General features: G+C 38.8%; 1 protein-coding gene across 8 annotated transcripts in view; it reads left to right on the top strand.

Moving 5' to 3' along the window:
- The window catches only part of MAP4K3 (mitogen-activated protein kinase kinase kinase kinase 3), a 325,471-nt gene that overhangs the window by 192,072 nt on the left and 111,724 nt on the right, over window positions 1–21,675 (top strand). For all 8 annotated transcript variants that reach the window (XR_011920413.1, XR_011920412.1, XR_011920414.1 and 5 more), the window contains one exon: window positions 16,401–16,560. Coding sequence is in view for 5 of the 8 variants with exons in the window: in XM_072409172.1 (XP_072265273.1) it covers window positions 16,401–16,560 (160 nt within the window). In the remaining 3 variants the exon portion in view is untranslated. The remainder of the gene's footprint in view (window positions 1–16,400; window positions 16,561–21,675) is intronic.

Here is a 21,675-nt window from a genome sequence, read left to right as displayed (position 1 = left end):
GACTTTTAATGCAACCTCGCCAGTGTAAAGCTGCCGGAGATGCGCGGCTCTGGCCGCGAGCTTTTTCAGTTGCTGAATAGCGCGATGGCGTACGATTTCGGATCGCGAATACAAATGCGCGACCGATAATCCGATTCTGCTTGATGAATCAGGGGCACTGCCTCAACTAGACCACTATGCTGCAATTTTTTGCTGCAATTTCCCAACTAAATTACATGCACCCAGCCATCTACATTATTTATTAGATGAAACCAGCTTCTTCCATTGCCCCATGGTCCAGTTCTGACACATGCCCATTATAAGTGCTTTCAGTGATGTACAGGGTGGATATTTTGGTCTATGGGCACACAGCCCTCTTCACCCCACATTGGTATTCACCTTTCTCCCATTTCCAGCAATAGGTTTTTCAGTAATTTAAGTTACCAAAGCTCTTCTGTGGGATTGGACCAGATGGGCCAACCACCCACCCTCCAAACCTCACCAAGGCTCTAATGACTCTGACTACAGTTCAATGTTTGTCCTTTGGTAAAACACTTTTAGTAGGTACTAACCACAGGTAGGTACTAGCCACAAGACCGGTTGTTTTGGTGATTCTTTTACCCAGCTTCTAAATACATCATCTTCAACAACTGACTGTTCACTTGCTTCCTTTTATGTCCCACACCTTTCCAGGTGCCATTATAACAAGATAATCAATGCACTTGGGTTTTCACTGGTTATGCCTAATCTTATCCCTAAGAATATGGGAGGAAGCATCTATACACTATACCTGCTTGAAAGAATTTTAGAAGTTTTTGACCATTAACAATCACACCTTCTTCTCTGCAACATATACCAAAAAGGACAATAGGACATTTAAAGAGGGTTCAAAAGAAAAGCAACTAAATTATTAAACTTTACAAGTCCCTCTATGGTAAGTACAATGTCTTTTGAAAGTATCCCCCCCCCCCACCCCCCGGGCATTTGTCCTGTTTTGGCCTATTACAACCAGAAATTAAAATGGATTTTGTGGTGGTAAAACCATTTACACAATTTACACAACATGCCTACTGCTATTTTACAGGTGCAAAATGTTTTTTATTATGACTCAATTGTTGATCGATCTCCCTCATGTGTCATGGCACCATCAGAATTCGGTCTCCAGAGGAATAAATCGACCCACTACCAATCCTTATGGGTCATGGCATCATAATGTTGATCATTGATCAATCGGGACATCATAATGTTGATCATTGATCATATAGATAACTCAGCAACTCCAATTGTCCACGGAGACAAGTCGTTGGGTCGTACATTAACGGACCGTTTGCACAATGACAAGACAAGTTCACATAACTCATTACATTTAATGAATATGTTCACTTAACTCATCACATTTAATAAATATATGAATTCCAAAGTTCAGATATTCTATATATACAACTTTAAGACAGTATTAACAACATTGAGGACAATTCTTTTTTGTCAGTTGACTTGATCAAAAGAATAATAAAAACTTTTAAAGCATAGGAGGGTCCTTATGAGATATAAACTTAGTAAAGTTAAAAGAAGTGATCACAATCAAAGTAAACAATGCCTCATGAACTTAATTTAGTTCAAACAAACAAAAAGTTTACTTCCTTACCTCAAAAGACTTATCTAATCCCTTTAAGATGTAATCAAAGTTGCATAAGAAGTCTATTTTGTAACTACTTAAAAGGAAAAAAACAACGTAAAATAGGCTACTGACATGCTTATTGCCTTGCAAATGACCACAGGAGGTCAGTCTGTGTTTGTGTGTTGAGTAATACAACACAGGGACAGAGAGGGCACCTGTGTTACTGGGAAATGTCCTGGATGGGATATCTATCTATCACCACGGTTTCTAACTTGTTTTTACCAAGGTAGAACCAGCAGAGAATTGTTGCAGGGAGGCTCGAGCTTTTCCTGCTGGTTGTTGGGAATGTGCAACAGTAGGATGGAGAAGATTCCCAACTCTGGGTCCCACATTTTCCTGAAGCTCACAAGCCTATATAGCACACCTGCTTCTAAGGGGTTGTAAATATGTAAACCAGACTACCTGTGTATGTAAAGGAGAAGCGCAGGTTGGGTTGGCAGATTCTGCTGTTTTTGTTTTGCCTTTTTTGTTTAATAAACACAGGCAGGAGCCCTAAAGAGATGCTGATGTCTGGAGTTACCTTATTGTTAGCCTGCCATTTGGTCCTAATCCCCAACTCCTTCTGTGGATCCCAGCTGGCCAGTAAGTTTACTTACATTAAACTGTTTGGCAAGTTGTGCTATCGGCCCATTTACCCAGTACTGAGACCCCGGTGGCGGCGCTGGCCCAAGCTGCGACTAGATGCTAATGGCTAAAGTGGTGCGGCAGTTGGCAGCCTGGGTCCCAGCAGATGTTGCTACCCCTGTGGATAGCTACCCTAGGTTAGGGGTCCCCTGGTCCCAGTTGTATGACCTCATTAACCTGGTTAAATGCTGGCTGCAGTCAGAACTGCTTACTGGGCCCCGGATTATTGAGAGGGTCACCATAGACTGATACTTTCGGGCCCTCCCACTAGAGCTACGGTGGTGTTTAAGCCAAGCCAGCCCCTAGACAGCAGGCCTGCTGGTTGACTTGGAGCAATACATCACTGCTGAGGACTTCATAGCGGACTCCACCTATACTCCATTGCCAAGCCATAGGAATACTTCCATGGTAACATGGAAGAATTTGTTTATTCCATTAAGTGAATAATGGAAACCCAGTGAATTCTGGGGCAGAAAAAGGGTTTCCACACCTTGCTGTTTGTGATGATATGCTGTATCATCTTGATAAGAGTCGGGGTGAAATTGTTAAACAGCTTGTGGTGCCCCAGGCATTTAGAAGGATGGTGCCTAATCTAGCCCATTCTCCTCCCCTGGGTGGGCACCAGGCCTTTAAAGAGACAAAAACCATATTCTTTGGCATTTATATCCTGTCCCACCTGAATTTCGATGCCTCGCTTGCCAGTAATTAAGATACCTTTTAGGCAGATTGCGATGGACCTGGTTAGGCAACTAATTAAATTTGCTAGGGAGCCTCAGTACATATTGGCTGTAATGGACTAAACCATTTGATACCCCAAAGCTGTCCCCTTAAGGAATACCTCATCAAGGAGCATTTCTCATGAGCTGTTTAGAATGTTTTAAGAACAAGAAAAATGAAAGAGACTGGGGTTTTACTTGGCTAGTATTAAACTTGTATTTGAGTGCATATCTTTCTATGCCATATTAGAAATATCATAATATTTACAGTGATAATTCATAAGACAAATTGAATCACGTTTGGCTATCCTTTGTTAAAATCACACAGGATTTAGCCTTAATTACTGTACAGCAGCTGCCTGACTAGATATCTCTCAGGAAGAAGACCGTTATCTGAATGTAAGTGATGAATAAGCAAGTTTTTAGTACAGAGTCACATAATAAGTATTGAGAATATCAACATCGGATAACATAAATATATAAAAGTACATAATCGTTTCTAAAAGAATGAGAAACAATTGAAATAGGGGTTCCCAAAAAAATTATGTAGCTTCATGGGAAATAATGATAACAAAACTTAAGGAAACTTACATTGGTACCTCTAATATAATCTTGCAATATACATGCACTCCTTGGGATTGAAAATGTTCCAATATCAGTTCCAATGTTAGTTCTGGAGAAAGTATATATGTGTGTGTCAAAAGACAAAGTGAGGGAGTTATTCCAAATAGTCATGGAAAAAACTATTAAACAAGAATTCAATCAAAGATGGGGAGAACAGCTGGGCCGAGTAAATATAGATCATCAGAGTAGTCTCAGTGGAGCAGAAATGCATGTGTCAAAGTCGCTGGGTAGAAGCAGAGTGAGAGGGGAATTCACCTTATATGGAGCAAGGGAGGGCATGTTGATAAGGATGTGGCATTACCGTCATATATGACTTCGGCACATGCGCAGAAACAGGATTGAAGCCCCTTCCGCCCACAACCCTGTTCCCCCACTCGCCGGCTAAAGGAGGTGAAACATGGGCACTTAAACTTGGACCAGAAATAGATGTGAAACTGTGATAAATCAGAGTGGAGGGGAGGGCAGTGTGCTATGTAAAAAGATATTTGTTTAATATGTTTACCTGCACAGGAATCCCAAAGGAGATATTAACCCCCCCCCCAGCGTTCTAATTCTGTCAGTTTTTTGATGCAAAAAGTGATTCTATTTTTTTTGCATAGAAATTTTTGTTTATATTGTGGGCCTGTATTTCTTAGGATTTACTCCTGGGTATGATAATTATATTAATCTATTATATTTTAATCATAAATTATAATATAATACATAATTATAAATATTAATTTTAAAAAATAATGAAATAGACAACAAAGTAATCCTAAAATAAAATATAAAATTAAAAATGTACTTTTATTTTTATTTCATGTTGTGTGGTGTTTTTGTACTGTAAAAGCCATTTAAAAGCAGATTACATTGTAATCTGCTTTTAAATTTCTCTCCCAGACACACCCCCCCAATACATCACCACTCGCATCACCCAGAAGATGACTCATCCTCCGGGGTGATGTGAGTGGGGATTTCCCGTCTGCCTCCCACAGACTGGAGCTGCTCTGCATCTCCAGAGAGATGCAAAGCACAATGCAGGACTTCTGCATTGTGCTTCACATCTCACTGCTGATGCGAGCAGCAGCGTGGCCGGGACCCGGGTGGTATTTAAAAGCGGATTACTCAGTAATCTGCTTTTAAATTTCCCGCCCGGTCACGTCCCCCCGATGAACCGGCATCCCGGCTTCACAGCAGGCCAATCCGATCGCTGCTGGAGCACGGGGCAAAGGTGTAAGGGGGGCTCTTAAAGTTACCCCGAGTGCGTGATTACCACTTTTTGCATGTAAAAGCCACCCCGAGTCACACTCGGGATTACCGCTGGGGAGGTTAACTGAGACCCTGTTTATGTCTATAGTGATGCGAGAGCTGTGCACTTTTCTCAAAGAATTAACAGCTTTTCATCCCAAATGGATGGCCTGCTGGAGAGATTTAATAAAACTCCTGAATGAATACTAAAAAAAAAAAAAAGTTGATAGAGACAGGAGAAATTGGGATTGCCTCCTTCCTTATTTAATGTTTGCTATCAGGGATGTCCCACAGGCTTCTGTGGTGTTCTAGCCCTTAAAAACTGTTGTATTGGCGCCATCCTCGTGGACTCCTTGATGTGACAAAAGAGTCATGGGAGGGTGAGTCCACACCATATAGAAGCCAAGAGGCTCAAAGCAAAGTTTATAACAGGTCAGCACAGGTTGGAACTTTCCATCCTGGCGACCGAGTGTTGGTTTTGTTCCTCACTGTAGAAGGTAAATTTCTCACCAAGTGCCCTATGAAATCATAGAGCAAGTGGGGGAGGTCAACTTTAAGGTTTACCAGCCTGACAAGCGCAACAAAAGAGCAGATTTAGCATGTAAACTTTATTAAACCTTGGAAGGATCAAGAGTCTCTGTCTACATGCCCCACAGCTGTAGTAGTAGAGACTGCAGGAGTGCCAGAGTGAAATGCAGGTGTGACCTTCTCTAAAAGCCAGAAGCTGGAGGTAAAAGAGTTCTTGATCAGAAACATGCAAATATTTTCAGGCTGGCGGGGACTGACGAATATCATAAAGCACAATATTGTGGCTGAGCCTGGGGTTAACGTCCATGTTAAACATCACTGGATCCCTGAGGCTCAACATCAGGCAGTTTCTGAAGAGATTAAAAAATTCTAGAGCTCGATACAATTCAGGAGTCCCACAGTCAGGGGCAGGGCTATGGAGTCGGTAGATAAATCCTTCGACTCCGACTCCTCAGTTTCTGGTACCACCAGCTCCTCTGTATTTACAGGGTTTCTCATTTTATCTTCACACTTTTGCAACCAAACTTAACAAAAAAATTCTGCCCCCCTAATTATTCGTAAATCAATACATTTTTTTTAAATTTATTAGAACACAACATTTTTACCATAAAAGTTTTTCTTAAGAAACAATAATAAAAATATATGAAAATAAATTGATTAACTGTCAATTACTATGTTTTTTACTTTATTTAGTTTTAAAATAAATATCTATATTTCAGGGAGTTTTATACTAGGTTTTAAGATAACAAAATTATTCATCTTTTTATCTTTAAAGTTAATAGCTTTATATTTAGTATTGCATTTACCCTTATGGCCAGAGAATTAAATAATGCAGAATGTCGAAGAGTGGTAGACCGTTATCTGAATGTAAGTGATGCCCCCCAGATAGCAATAGTTTTGGGTTGTAATCGCACAACCATAACCAAAATTTTTAAGACCTATGAATCTTCCGGTAAAGTGGACAAATTACCAAGAGGGGGTCTGTGAAATTCAAAGTTGGTTGAAGCCCATAAGGAGGAGTTACGCAAGGCAATGTCCAAAGATTGCGGAATAAGCCTCAGGGAAATGGAGGATCAATTACTTTTCAAGTTTGAAAATTAATGTATTTATTTCAACGATAGATGCATTGATAAATTCCAATGTTCATTAAAAATAACTTCTTAATTCCTGCAAGGCGCAATGATTCCCACTCTCTTCCAGAAAGGCTTAGCTATGCTAACAAAATCCTTGATCTCATTGCTAAGGAAGATGGAAAAAACATTTACTTTTTTGATGAAGTAGGTTTTAACATCTCAATGAGAACCAAAAGGGGAATATCTCCTATTGGGCAAAGGGCGGTGCATTTTGTGTTTGGAGTGGTAGCCAGGTAAAGAGCTTGGTTGAAAGTTAAGGACACCAAATCTGATTTTTACCACCATACTCTATTTCTTAATCCTGTTGAGAACATGTTCTGCAAATGGAAAGAAGTAGTAAGAAGAAATAGGCTAAATAATTCAGGTGCTTTATTAGAAAGCATCAATAGTGTATTTTTAACAATAGGCGAGCAGGATTGCTCAAATTATTATACAAAAATGTTTAGCTTTTTGCCTAAATACCTAAGAGGAGAAAGCATTAATGATTAATAAATCATTAAATTAATTATTACATATTGTTAATTAAGGTTTCTTGAGAAAAACTTTTATGGAATGAAAACAATAAGGTTTTATTTATTGTTTTTATCAAGTGGCTATAAAGTAGTAGCATAGCATGCATAAAAATCAGGAACAGGAACTTTACTAGTTTAAAAATATAAACCACATTCTTTGGTAGTTTTAAAACAAAAACAAAGCTTAACTACATGAACAAAAACAAAAGCTGGAATACCTAAAACAGTTTATATATTAACCACCTGGGCGTTTCACTGATGTCTGGATTTCTGTACCAAAAGCGGTACACTGTTTTTCATGAAATTTTTTTTTTTAAATTGTAGACCTGTAACTTACAGAAATATGTCCGAACAAGGGTCTAGTAGATATCCTGAATATAATGAAGTTTGAAACACACAATCATGTAAAAAAAAAAAAAAATTAACTTTAATAATAAAAAAAAACCCCTAGCGGTAATCCCTAGTGTGACTTGGGGAGCTTTTACATGCAAAAAGCGGTAATCCCGAGTCACACTCGGGGTAACTTTAGGAGCCCCCCTCACCTTTACCCTGCTCTCTGCGGCGATCTGATGGTCCTGTTGTGATGCCGGGGCGCCGGTCCATTGGGGGGCGTGGCCGGGCGGGAAATTTAAAAGCAGATTACTGAGTAATCTAATAAATACCACCCGGGTCCCGGCCACGCCGCTGACCGCATCAGCAGTGAGATGCCAAGCACAATGCAGGACTTCTGCATCGTGCTTCACATCTCACTGCGGATGCCAGCAGCAATAGCAAAATCCGGGGGTGACGACCCCCGGCATTTGCTATTGCTGCTGGCATCTGCAGTGAGATGTGAAGCACAATGCAGAAGTCCTGCATTGTGCTTTGCATCTCTCTGGAGATGCAGAGCAGCAGCAGCGTCTGTGTGAGGCAGGGCGGGACATCCCCACTCACATCACCCCGGAGGATGAGTCATCTTCCCGGTGATGTGAGTGGTGTATTGGGGGGTGTGTCTGGGTGTGTACATTCTTTTAGATTACATTGTTGTCTAGTATTTCATTATTTTTCAATATTATTATTTATAATTATGTAATATATTATAATTTATGATTATAATATAATTATCATACCTGGGAGTTAATCCTAAGAATTACAGACCCACAATATAAACAAAAATTTGTATGCAAAAAAAACAGGATCACTTTTTGCATCAAAAAACTGACAGAATTAGAACGCTAGGGGGGTTAAATAAAAAACACAAAAATAAGCTTAAACAAGAATGCATAAATAAATAAAAAATACTGAAAATGCAATAATTCGGTATACTGCATAGTAATATATTTTTCTAAAACACCTCCCTCCCTGTGTGGTAAATTTTAAAACAGAGTCCAACGTCACATACCTATAGACAAAACCAGAAAAATATATTTTGTATATTTGATTAGATAAAGGACTTTGTATTGAATTCAATACAAAATATTTGAATTTCCCGCTACGACCCCCGTCGATGGACGTATGCACTGACATCATCAGCAATCGCAGAGGGACGCGTACACGAACGCCAGGTGTTCTAATTCTTTCCACACACTTCCATGCAAAAAAAAAACTTTTTTTTGCATGGAAATTTATTTTAGATTGTAGGCTATAATTTTTTGCATGGAAATTTATTTTAGATTGTAGGCTATAATTTTTAGGCATAACTCACCGAAATATGTCCAATATTATATATATATATATATATATATATATATATATATATAGATTTCTTTGTATTGGACTCAATACCGCTTTTTTGTATTGAGTTCAATACAAAGTTATTTGAATTTCCCGCCCCGCCTCCCGCCCGCACCGACGATTGCAGCGACGTCACCGGGAAACCCTGGAGATCGTCACCGCACACGCCGGATGAAGACAGAATAGGATAGACGTCTCCGGAGGAGCTGCGGGGACAAGGTAAGTATTTTTTTTTTTTTTTGAAGAGAATGATCCTGAGTTAGCAGTGCTTATAACTTCATCCAGTGGTGCTGTTTCAGGTAATAATCCCTTCATGTGAACTGCTACATCATAGAGGGCCTTTTTTGCAGCATCAATCTGGTCATCGCTCAACAAAATTCGGCTCATTGGATCAACATAAATACCAGCTAACAAGATTTGATTATCCAGTAAAGGATTCTCTTTTCTTTATTAAAGATACGAGGGGGTGCTGAGAAGTTTGGCTGGCTTTGCCCCCTTGCAGATGAAATAGAAAAATGAGTGTGGGTGCATATGGCAGCCTAATATCTTAGTATGTAACTGCAAATATCAGGTCTTTGGGATTCTTAAAACTGTTTTTTCTTTTAGTGAGAAGCTGTGATGGCAGAGGCACATCATGAAGTTTTTGTTACGGGCCGTCATGAAGTTTTTGTTTCTCCAGGGAAAGTCAGAAAAGGACATTCACAATGAGGTGTCACAAACACTGGGGAAGTGTCCTTTCTACAGTACTGTCAAATCCTGGATATCTCATTTCAAGACTGGGCGTTTCACTGTTGAAAATGAGCCCCGCAGTGGGTTAACCCCCAACCTCAACTGACCTGGCAATCTGCTATTCTTCCATGAGCTGATTATTGAGGACTGGCGAATATCTGCAAAAAAAATAGCCCAGATACTTGACATCTCACAGGAGCTGGGCTCTTGACAGCTCATGGGTGTTGGGTTTGTTATGACCACTATTCTTGACATGCGCAAGCTTTCAGCAAAGGGTGCTGAAATGTTTGAACAGTGATGAGAAGAAGGAATGAGCTGAAGCATCCAAAGCCGTTTTGGCCCAATTTAAAGCTGCACAGCACTTTTTGGCTCGGTTAGTGACTGAGGATGAAACCTGGCACCACATCTATGATCCTGAAACCAAGGAACAGTCAAAGGAATGGCTCAGCAGGTCCCTACGGCGGAAGAAGTCCCGAACCCAGAAATCGGCCAAAAAGGTCATGGTGTCCATTTTCTGTGACAAAGACAGGATTCTGTTGGTGGATTACCTACCTCAGGGCTCTAGTATCACCAAAAAGTATAATGCTATCCTCCTGGACCAGCTGAAGGAGGCAATTAAGATGAAACGCCGTGGAAAGTTGACCATAGGGTTCCTTTTATTGCAGGACAATGCACCTGCGCACACGTCCAACATTGTGGCTGCCAAATTCAACACCCTGGGTTTTCAATTGGTCCACCATCCCCCCTACTCACCTGACCTGGCCTCTTTGGACTATTATCTGTTCCCGAATTTGAAGAAACACCTGAAGGGGCAACATTTTGAGGACATTTCTGACGTCAAAGTTGCTGCTGGGAGCTGGTTTGCGGCCCAATCAAAGGACTTTTATTTGAATGGTCTAGAAAAGCTGCAACTACGCTGTACCAAGTGCATCAGTCCGGGGGGGGGAGGGGATGTTGAATAAATGTGTTATTTCATAACCCTGGCTCTCTTCTTTCTGGGCAAAGCCAGGAACTTCTTAGCACCCCCTCGTACAATGCCATGAGCTAATAACCCTCCACTTTTGTTCAGCCAATATATCAGCTCTTCCATTTCAAGAAGAGTTTACCAGGATCTTCAGATTCCAAACTCTTGGTGACAGTAAAGGGGTTAGAAAGTAGATTTTCCAGTGCTTTTACTTGTGTCCACTGGCTTTCAGTTATCAAAACATTTTTGTTGTCCAGTTCTTCAAGAAAATCTTTTAGTTCAAGCAAATGCTTTATAATCAAATAAGTGCTTCCGCAGCTTGTTGTTTGCATCTAAAATGGAATGCTTTTCAAAATGTTTTAAACGCCCTTGCTGCAACATTTACTTGCCTCAATTTGCCAATTAGAGTAGCTGCATGACGATCTTTCAATCCATCTCCTTTTGCAAGTTGCAGAGTATGAACAGCACAATGCATATGTTGAATAGTAGTACGCTTAGATGCTCCAAAATGTCACTATTCTCTTCACTTTCTCCAATACTTGCAGAACTGTCTTCCTTTAATGTCTGTCTGTCACTTTCTTCATCTACTTTATTCATTTTCTAAATTGTGCTCAACATATTAGAAGCATTATCTGTCACAGAACATCAAATCTGTTCCTTTTTAATTTTAAAATCTAATAATCTTTAATTTTGTCAGATATAAAGAATCTTCTTAGTTGTGTTTGGTCTCCAGTAGATTTCTGAACATTTTTTTATTCCAGAAGTGGATGGAATATTTTCATTGATATCTTTCTCATTCACAACTTCTAACACTTTAGGATGAAAACGCTGCAAGTGTCTTTTCAAAGTTGATGCTCTTGTAGGTGCATAATTTTTGCATCACATTGTTTTTCACTATCATCTTCAAGAATACATTGGCACACGTAATGTTTCTTATCACTTGATAATGTAATTAACTTTACATGTACTTGTAATGTACTTTATCATGCTTGTTGACAGACTTTTTGCCATTGTGAATGGGGTACCGCTTTCACTAAAATATAAATATAAATTATGTTATACTAACTAGCATTTTCTTTGATTTAAATACAAACATACATATAGTCCTGCACTATTGCAAACATACATACAACACGGCATTATACACACGAATAAGCCATTGCCATGCAATAAACTTAGCCATAATTTGTCCTCTACAGAAAAACATGCACAAACATATATACTATACACACAAAATAGAGCCCTACATTTTACTGATTTTACTGCACTATACACAAACATTCATACATTTCTGCACCATACACACAAACATACACATAGCCCTGCAGTTTTATCCAGAAATATGCACACAGCCTTCCATAATAGTACACACAAGCAGCCATGCAGTTTTAAAATAAACATGAACACTTACAGTTGAATCCAAAAATCCGTTCCTCCAAGTTCTTCTAAGCTCCTTTAGCAGACAGGAAGTTGAGCAGAGGCTGCTGCCTTTATCTTTGTTTGCTGATCTTCTGCGGGAGCCTCTTCTGTGGGAGGCTCTAGGGCCAGGGGGGCAACTTAACTAACTTCCTAGTATTAGGTGGTGTGCAAAACGATGGTAAAGTTCACCCCTGGATGGGAGCATATATGGAAAGTGCAGACAGGACACCTGAACACACACCAGGCCATGTCACTCAACTACACCTATATCATTACACTTGTTTGCACTCAAATGAACTGGTAAACACATTATATCTGAAATAAAATTAAAACAGTTTTTGTAATTATCCATATTACATAATCCAGATTACAATAATGTGAATGTCAGGTTTTATAATAGCTAATATGAATTTAACACTAGTAGAAATACAACTATGCACTGGGCTTTATTCTTACATCAGAGAAGTACTTAATTATGACTATTGTTTGTGAAATAGGACATTTGAACTTGCTGTATTTTTTTTTATTATAGTTTAAATTTATCAGGAGTCGGAGTCGGCACAATTTTATCAACTCGGACTCAAGGTACCCAAAATTGTCTCCGACTCCACAGCCCTCGTGAGGGGTCCAGCCCTTTTTTTCCTTGTCCCAAAACCAGGTGGGAGCATCAGGTTTAGAATGATTTTCGGAAGCTAAATGAGGTTTCCAAATGTGATGCTTATCCCGTACCCAGAGTAGATGAGCTTATAGAGAGTTTTGGACCAGCCAGGTACATTACCACCTTGGATCTCACCAAGGGTTACTGGCAAGATCCCCTGAGTGACGAGGCCAGGGAAAGACTGCTATTTTCATACCAGAGGGGCACAGGCAATATAAACATTTACCGTTTGGATTACACAGAAACCGGGCCACCTTTCAGTGCATGATGGATTGCATCCTGCAGGCAGTTTTGCACTCAATCTGGAAGGCAGGTCTAACAGCCAAACCCAAGAAATGCACCATAAGGGTAGAGGCGTTCCGCTACTTGGGGTACAATATTTTTATTTGAGTCATCAAGCCCCAAGTTGATTACATTCAGGAATGGCCCTGACCCAAGTCTAAGAAACAGGCGGGAGCCTTTTTGGGGTTGTTGGATATTATCTTAGGGTTGTTACCAATTTTGCCACCCTGGTACACCCACTCACAGACCTCATAAAAGGGCTGAAAACAGGATCAATTACTTAGTCCCAAGAGATGGAAAGAGCCTTCGAAAATATAAAGGCCACATTGTGTAAGTTCCCATTTATTTGCTCCTGACTTTCAGAAGGAATTCTTGGTGCAGACAGATGCCTCAGAGTTCGGCTTAGAGGCAGTTCTGTCCCAGGTAATGAATGGGAAGAACATCCAGTGGCATACCTCAGTAGTAAGTTGACCCCCAAAAGAGCCATAGTGGAACTGGAATGCCTGGCCATCAAGTGGGTGCATTAGAGCCTTGGGTATTATCTGTTGGGAAGGAAATTCAAGATCATCACTGACCATGCCCCGCTTAAATGGCCCAGAATAGAGAGAAAAATGCTAAAGTCACCTGTTGGTTCCTCTCCCCACAAAATTGTGGTCTTACAATGATATAAATTGTGAGGTTTGTGCCACATAGGGTGTTTGCCACGATGGCCAAAAAGTTTAATTTTAGTCAAATCTAACCACAGAACCTTCCATGTGTTTGGACAGTCTACCACATTCTCTTTATCAAGTTCTAAACACCGTTTCTTATTGTTTCTTCCAGCCATTCTTTCATAAAGTCACACTCTGTTAAGTGTATACTTCAAAGGGGTCCTATGCATAGATACTCCTGTATCCACTTTGGATCTTTTCAGCTCCTTTAGTGTTATCTGCTGTGTCTATTGTTTCCCTGATTATTACCCCTCTTTTCTGGTGTGTGAGTTTTAGTAGGTGGCCTCCTCTTGTTTTAGGTTTGTTATAGTTTCATATTCTTTCTATTTTGCTTTAATAATTTTAATGGTTCTCTGCGGGATTTTTAAAGTTTGGGATATGTTATATGTAACCCAACTCAGTTTTATTATGCGGCATCTAAAGTTAATTGGCTAAAACTGATTTTATTTAGTGATTCATAGCAAAATATGTAAACATATGCATTCACAATACAAGTACACTAAAACTCTGAGGGGTAAAACTAATTTTGCAGAGTACTATTACAAAGGTTTTCCTAGACCATAAACCTCTACTAGATTGTAAGCTCTTCGGGCAGGCTCCTCTCCTCCATTGTCACTGTCTGTATTAGTCTGTCATTTGCAACCACTATTTAATGTACAGCGCTGCGTAATATGTTGGCGCTATATAAATCCTGTTTATTATTATTATTTTTAAACCACTGTCAGGGGACTACTAAAGATTTTAAGAAAGTTATACTGACGTTTGAAATGTAAAATCTTTGGTCAGAACAGCTGGAGCCCTAAACTTAATACTGTATTTTGCAGTACCAAGCATTATTTTCTATTCTATTCCTAGTTTGTCAGGGGCCATCCTACAACAAGATAACCAAACAATTGAAGAAAATACTACAATATGTTTCAATCACAAGAGAGCCATCACATGTAATGGACATTTACAAGGGTAACACATGTATGGAAAATTCTGCAATCATTTTCAAAAACCTTTATTCATAATATGAGTGAAAGGATCATGAAAGATTGTGTACATATCCTTAGAATCATACCTATCCAACCCCCATTTTCTCTGATAACATCAGTGTCCTTCAAGAGTTAGGAGGAACATCAGGCAACATCTTATTAAACGATGCTCGCTCCTGCACTAGCAAACAAATTGGCCAATGACCAGAGGGACTTGCTGACAATAATAAAAAAAAATATTTTTTAGAAAACTTTATTTCTTTTAAGAAATAACATATAGGAAGATCTCCTCCCTTTGCGCCTTGCCTGTGCCAACACCTGGTTCTTTTCTAGGTTCATCCATTCTGATTTCCCAGGCCAGAATGATGTGAACAATCTATGTGTTCCATAATGGTGCACCAGTTTTACGTGTGTCACTTGTGATACCCCTTCCTTTGTTCCACACACTAATACTCATCTACACTGCAATTCATTTTGTTTTCTCAAATTAGCACCACAATATTTGGAACTACCCTTAGGGGCAAAGCAGTCTTCTCTCATTTCACATTTTTCCCACCTCCAGCTACTTCATATCCTAATGGTGCAAGTCCAACCCAGACCTAGTGGCCCACACTGGTGTTTCTTCTAAGTCTACTTTATATTGTTTGTTTATATGTTTATTAATTTTTTTAATTATTGCTATTTTAAGAATTTCTGTTTTGGGTCTGGGATTTAGCAGATGGCCAACGACAGGTATAGTGTAAGGCTCAGTGAATCCAGCTGATGGACAATAAGAGAGTTTTCTTATGTAAAAAATGTTGATTTTTCTGGCAATTCTGGCAATCCAATTTATCCTTGAAATAAAGTTTTTGTTTCACAGACAAAATTTTTAGAATTTATTAACTCAGTGTTCACTCATTTTTTAGTTAAGACAATTACATATTATTATACTAAAGCTTTTATGGGCCACATTACAAATTGGGGACATGTTCCTGGGCTCCATGGTTCATGGAGGTTTAAAGGGCTGCATAGCTCTATACCATCACCTTCCTCTCACACACCCCCTGTTACCCTATTTATAACCCTACATCTATTTAACCCCTTAAATCTTTATTCCCTTTGTTCTCTCTGAGAAGCTTTAATTCAATAGGACACTCCTCTGCCAGGACCAAACCTCTCACTTGGCCCCTTCACTAATGTCTTCTAAGGTAGAACCTGAACAATCTCCCAAACAAAGTGTTGTTTACTACATACAAGGTAATAACCAAGCCTAATATGATTAGAACATAATTAAACAAAAGAGGAAGAAGAATGACTCTTTGAGGCAACACTGATTGATTAAAACTTCTTAACTGTGTATTTCCACAGCAAAACCAGTGCAAAAACAGTGCAATACTTGTTACCAGGTATTTGACAGATATTTTCATCTACTCATTATCATTCTTAAAACCACATATCGCCTTATTTTGTTGCGCGCTGACCTTTTCCTGATGTGTTAAAATTTACTTCATAGGTCACGCTTATTTGTGAAAACTTACCTGTCTTTTCAGGGTTTTCTCATATTACCTCAATCATCATTTTCTTCAATTCAGCAATTACACAGGAACAAGTAAGTTCAAATTCTTCTTATTTTGCTGTGGAAATACACATTTAAAAAGTTTTAATTAGTCAGTGTTGCCTCAAAGACCCATTCGTCTACCTCTTTTGCTTAATTATGCTTTAATGTCTTCTACGTTCAACCTCCAAAAAAAGAATTTTCACTTACCTATTAGTTACACTTCATAATAACATAGACGAGCACCATAGTAACCTTCAATATAATTTGATAACAGTCAGCATGTTCTAAAATTAGCTGATATCTCTAAAAATGGCAATACTTTTTGCCCCATTTAAAATCTAAACATATTATTTCTTCATTATAATACTGTTTCATTGGTTTTTTTTGCAGCCAAAATCAAAATACATACAACAAGAATCTAGTGCTTCTGAAGATGACAATCAAGGAACAATAAAGAGATGTCCCATTTCAGAAAGTCCAGCACGGCCATCTTATGTACCTCCTAGACCACCACCTCCTAGGTTACCTCCCCATAAGACAAGTGTTATAGGTATTTTTAAATTTTTTTTTATGTAATTACTATGGTGTTTTGTAAAAGGACAAATATTGTAAAAGAATTTTTCTCATTACTGTAAGTGTGTAGTATATGCAATAGTATGATTGCATGTGTTACCCAACTGTTGTGTTACCTAATATTTTCTCCAAACCTAAATACAGTAGTGAGGACAGACTGTACTTGTCTATTATGCAGGTTTGTTACTTGTGACCCCTAATTTTTGTACACCGCTGCATAATAAGAATCGGCGCTCTATAAATAAGGGTTAACATAACGTTGTGGTTGAAAGGATCTGCTTCTACCTCTAGTTCCACGAATGCACCGTGACTTCTCCTGCACCAGAGAGACAGACGTCTGGAGAGATATCCCAATAACACACACGCACACAGTATGGTTTTAGGAATATACTCTAATGTTTACTTAACGAAGTGGTTTTTTTATACAGATAATTACACAATAGAAGGGGTGGTCTTTAGTTACATATATAATGTTATTTGACACATTGTAAGGAAAACAGGACATACATCGTATCTCAAAGAAAGTACAATTTCCGACATTTGTTTACATTTAAACTGCGTAGACAGGAAAGAAAATACAACTCCCTTACGAAAACATATATGGCTCAAGCTAGATTAGTTATTTTAACCCTTCAATCCCCTCTTAAGTCATGAACATGACTTATTTTCTTCTAACATAGAGAAGTAAATAGCATGTTTTTGTCCAGGATCTGTGGGCTTTGGATACATAGAGCGGAATGTTTGTATAAGGGAAGGAATACATTGGATACAACAACATAAAATAATCAAGGAAGCAATTATAATTACAATACTGATAAATAATGTCCTTAACCAACTCAAATCTGGCAGCCAGCTCAATAACCAGTCCCACCAGGAGGATGAACTAACATCTTCTTTGATATTATTGGCAATTTCATGTAACGCTTGAATATGGTACTGGATTGATCTTGAGTGGTCAGATAAATTAAAACAACACATTCCTTTAAAATCCTGACACCCTACGTTATGTTTAAGTAACAAATAATCTACAGCAAATCTAGTTTCTAGCACCCCTCCTCTTAATCCTTGTAGATCTAAAAGCATGTTTGATAAAGCGGTAGAAGTATGATTCAGAGATTTAGCCAGGTCACATGCAATAGAATTTATAGTACGAGTATTATATATAGCTAGTCCAGGCACTCCCAATATAGAGACCCAAACTTGTATATTCTGCACGGCTGAGAAGGGGTAGAGTAGAGTCACAGTTTTCTGATAAGGTCCTGGTAACTGATCTGTAAGCTCTCCTGATAGGCGTTGTCTAGGAAGGGCCAAAGTCAGCCTGGATAATGCACAGGGACCTCCAATAACATTGGCAGGGATATAATTGTAAGTGCTGTTACCACATGACAAAAACCATCCCTTAGGGAGGATTACATTATAGATAAAACTGGGAGTCACAATTGTCTTATTACAACTCATGGAATTGTCTAGGGAGCTAACAATCCTACCATTCTTTTTACAGGTGTCATTAATATAATCATATACACTATTCTTAGGTAATCCTCTTTTTTTTATGTCTCTATCATCACAATATAAAGTCATATCCTGAGAAAAATTAAAACAGGTCTCTGCTGCAGTCACATTAATAGTAGTTATTCTAATATTATCTCTGCTATATCCTAATTTCTGACATTCCCCACAGAAGTCATACAAGGGAATAAAAGATTGTGTATTTTTAGTCGTAGACCAGACTCCAAGGAGGGATTCATCAGGTGTAGGCACAGCAACAACACATGATCCCGTGGGCTCTGTAAGTCTTCAAGGCACAATGAGCTAACATTTAAGGCATTTGCCATTCTGACTATACTATTCTGTTCAGAATGAAAGGGGTCGGGAGCAAAGGGATCTTGCTCCTAAGCTCTTTTGGATATTGACTGATTATTCAGTGTACCACATAAGAGACTCATCTCCTCTGGATGATAGATACAAGTACTAATAAGCCAGACTGGCAAGAAAATGCAAAGATTAATAATTATCAACAGACAAACAAATCTCCCAGAATATTGTGGGGTCATTATCTTCAGCCTGTGGCAAGGCACTTTTCAGGGGTTTCACACCTGCTTCACCCTCTTTGTCTCTGTTCGATGCCGGAGAAGAAGCCTCAGGGACCCTTTTCACTCTGCTAGCATGAATCCAGATTGGAGCCTCTTCTGTGAGAATCGCTGTTCTGGTGACTGCTACCACTCGGGTGGGTGGTCCAAACGGGAACTCTATCTGTTGTCGTCCTTTTGCCAGGCACTGGACTATCACCACATCTCCTGGTTGGAAAGGATGCGTAGGTTCCTGCGGAGAGAAAGGAGAGGCACGAGCAACATGTTTCTCAACTTGATCTAAAGTTTCTACAAGTTTTCTCACATATTCTGCCTGTACTACTTCTAGATCACCTTTTTCTATCACAGGGGCCTTTGGACCCCAAGGAGTGAGGAAAGGTCTAGAGGACTTATGTCTATGCTCAACTTCCTCCTCAACTGCCTGTTAGTATTATCCCTGAGAACTGCCACTTGCGATCACCAGTTTCTGGGTTAACGGGTTTCCCCTGGCCAGAGTGGTGGGGCGTCTTACAGTTCTCCAGGACACACACAATAAAGTTAGTACAATTTTCACAATATCATTTGCTGCTCACCTTCAGCACAAAATGAAAATACTTATTTCATAACATCACAACATAACAGAGAAAGCATAAGAAAGGGACAGATAAGAAGCGATAGAAATTGGCTGACAGGAGAAATCAGGGTGCAGACAATAGTTATATTCTTTTCCTAAAGAATACCTCCTATAAATTCTTACCTAAAGAATTTCTCTTTTTAAATTCTCCTCTAAAGAATTTCTCTTTTGAATTCTTCTCTAAAGAATTCCTCTTTTGAATTCTTCTCTAATGAATTCCTCTATAGACTTGGCCAACAGTCTATTTATTTCTGCGACTTCTCTAAAGTCCTCAGTTTAAAGCCTATCTTCCCTAAAGATAGCTACTCTCCCTTTCAGTATATTCTAAGTGGATTCAAAATAGAAGCAACAGAGAGTTTCGGTAAGATTCGGAATTTCCCCTAAGCCTCAAGGCAGGGACTTTCCGTACTCACCGAATTCTGTGTGCTCTAATCCCGGACTCGGAGCCCCCAGCTGAAAGGACCTGCTTCTACTTCTAGTTCCACGAATGCACCGTGACTTCTCCTGCACCAGAGAGACAGACGTCTGGAGAGATATCCCAATAACACACGCTCACACAGTATGGTTTTAGGAATATACTCTAATGTTTACTTAAGAAGGTGGTCTTTTTTTACAGATATTTACACAATAGAAGGGGTGGTCTTTAGTTACATATATAATGTTAATTGACACATTGTAAGGAAAACAGGACATACATCGTATCTCAAAGAATGTACAATTTCCAACATTTGTTTACATTTAAACTGCGTAGACAGGAAAGAAAATACAACTCCCTTACGAAAACATATATGGCTCAAGCTAGATTAGTTATTTTAACCCTTCAGTGGTTGCAGCAAATTTTTTTTTTTTTAAAGCACTTTCATACTAGTTCTTACATTGTTTTTCCACATATGCTAAAATCCACATTATACACTTGATAATGTAATAAAATTTACTAATCAAAATATTTTCTGGATGCAGAGAATTTATACCATAAAAAACTCTCATTTTTATGTTATTCAATATTTATGGCAGTACAAGATTTTGTAAACATTATTTATAGAAAGTATAGCAAAACTGAAAAAGCAGCATGTGAACATTCAATAATATTGAATATAGTAAAACAAGCAGACAGAACATAAGCATGGTGCAAACATGAACATTTTCTTAACTGTCAGGAACCCCATTACAATAAGGAAAGTTGCTTGAACCATCATTCCCAAACATACATAGCTTACTATGTATACCCCACAAACATAACATTGTATTACCAAAATATTACAATCTAACAACCAAAACCCTGGGGTATTTATCTAAAGGACCTTTTGAAACACATATATGATAGCAAATAGATCACCGTCAAAGAAATAGAAGTTAAAGGTCATAGAAAAAGTGATAAAATAAAAGGGGGGGGATAGAGAAAGCAGTTCAAGGAGATCTAATTTTAGCTAATAGTCATACGAAATGCACTCAAGTCCAATCCCTTTTATGGTAGTGTACTGTGGGATTGGTTTTAAGAACTCCTATTTTTCAGTAGTTCAAATCCAGCCCAGGTGTTGTCTATATTTTTGATATTTTGGAAACTGGATCTAATAGAACAAAGTTTTAAGGAGCTTCCTGTCATCACCATAGTAGATGTTAGGTCTTCCATACAAATAATCCCATTTACCATTTTCAACCACAGCTGTACAGTGGTGGTTCCACTAAACCCTGTTTGAGAAACACTGCTATACAACATAAATACCTGGTCACATTTTCTAGGTTTATTAGTTTTCCAAATCACATCCCAGATGGGCTTCAACTAAACCTTGACAAATGTCATAATATATGAAATATGATGCCCACTTCAACTTGTCTCCTCTAGCAAGGATTGTCATACAACATAAACAATGCTTTGATATTTTGGACCATTTCAACACAATACTATAGCTCATTTTCTGGTATCTGCTGTTAATGAATACATTATGGGTCCACAGTAGGAATGCTGTAAGGGTTAGCCCCAGTTCTGATTCTCACACTAATATAAATGATGGTGTATATTTCAAAGAAGTTGTGTGAAGTATGAGTACAATGTGTAAAGGTTTTGTGTTTGCTTCTGTTTCCCAAGTTATCTTCTCACATGGTGATATGTTCATTCACTGATCGCCTCAGTAGAAAATGATTTGGTGAGTGTACACAGTCTAAATCCTGCTCCTGGTGTTTCTTGAAATGGTAGAAAAACAGTAACACATGATTCTTCACCAAAACTTGGTACAGAAGTAAGCACATCTTGCAATCCCTTCTATAACTGCTGCAGTTGTGCCTGCATCTTTTTCCTTTATTTTCCTCCTTGTTAATTTGACACAATTCACATCAGCTGCCTGTATTCAAAACAGGAGGCACCATGTTTAGCGGGCTGTGGTAACTCTAG

This window comes from Pyxicephalus adspersus, chromosome 4, assembly GCF_032062135.1.
Source record: "Pyxicephalus adspersus chromosome 4, UCB_Pads_2.0, whole genome shotgun sequence".
NCBI lineage: Eukaryota > Metazoa > Chordata > Amphibia > Anura > Pyxicephalidae > Pyxicephalus > Pyxicephalus adspersus.
Note: the sequence above shows the minus strand (reverse complement) of the source record. Positions and strands in the feature narration are given on the sequence as shown.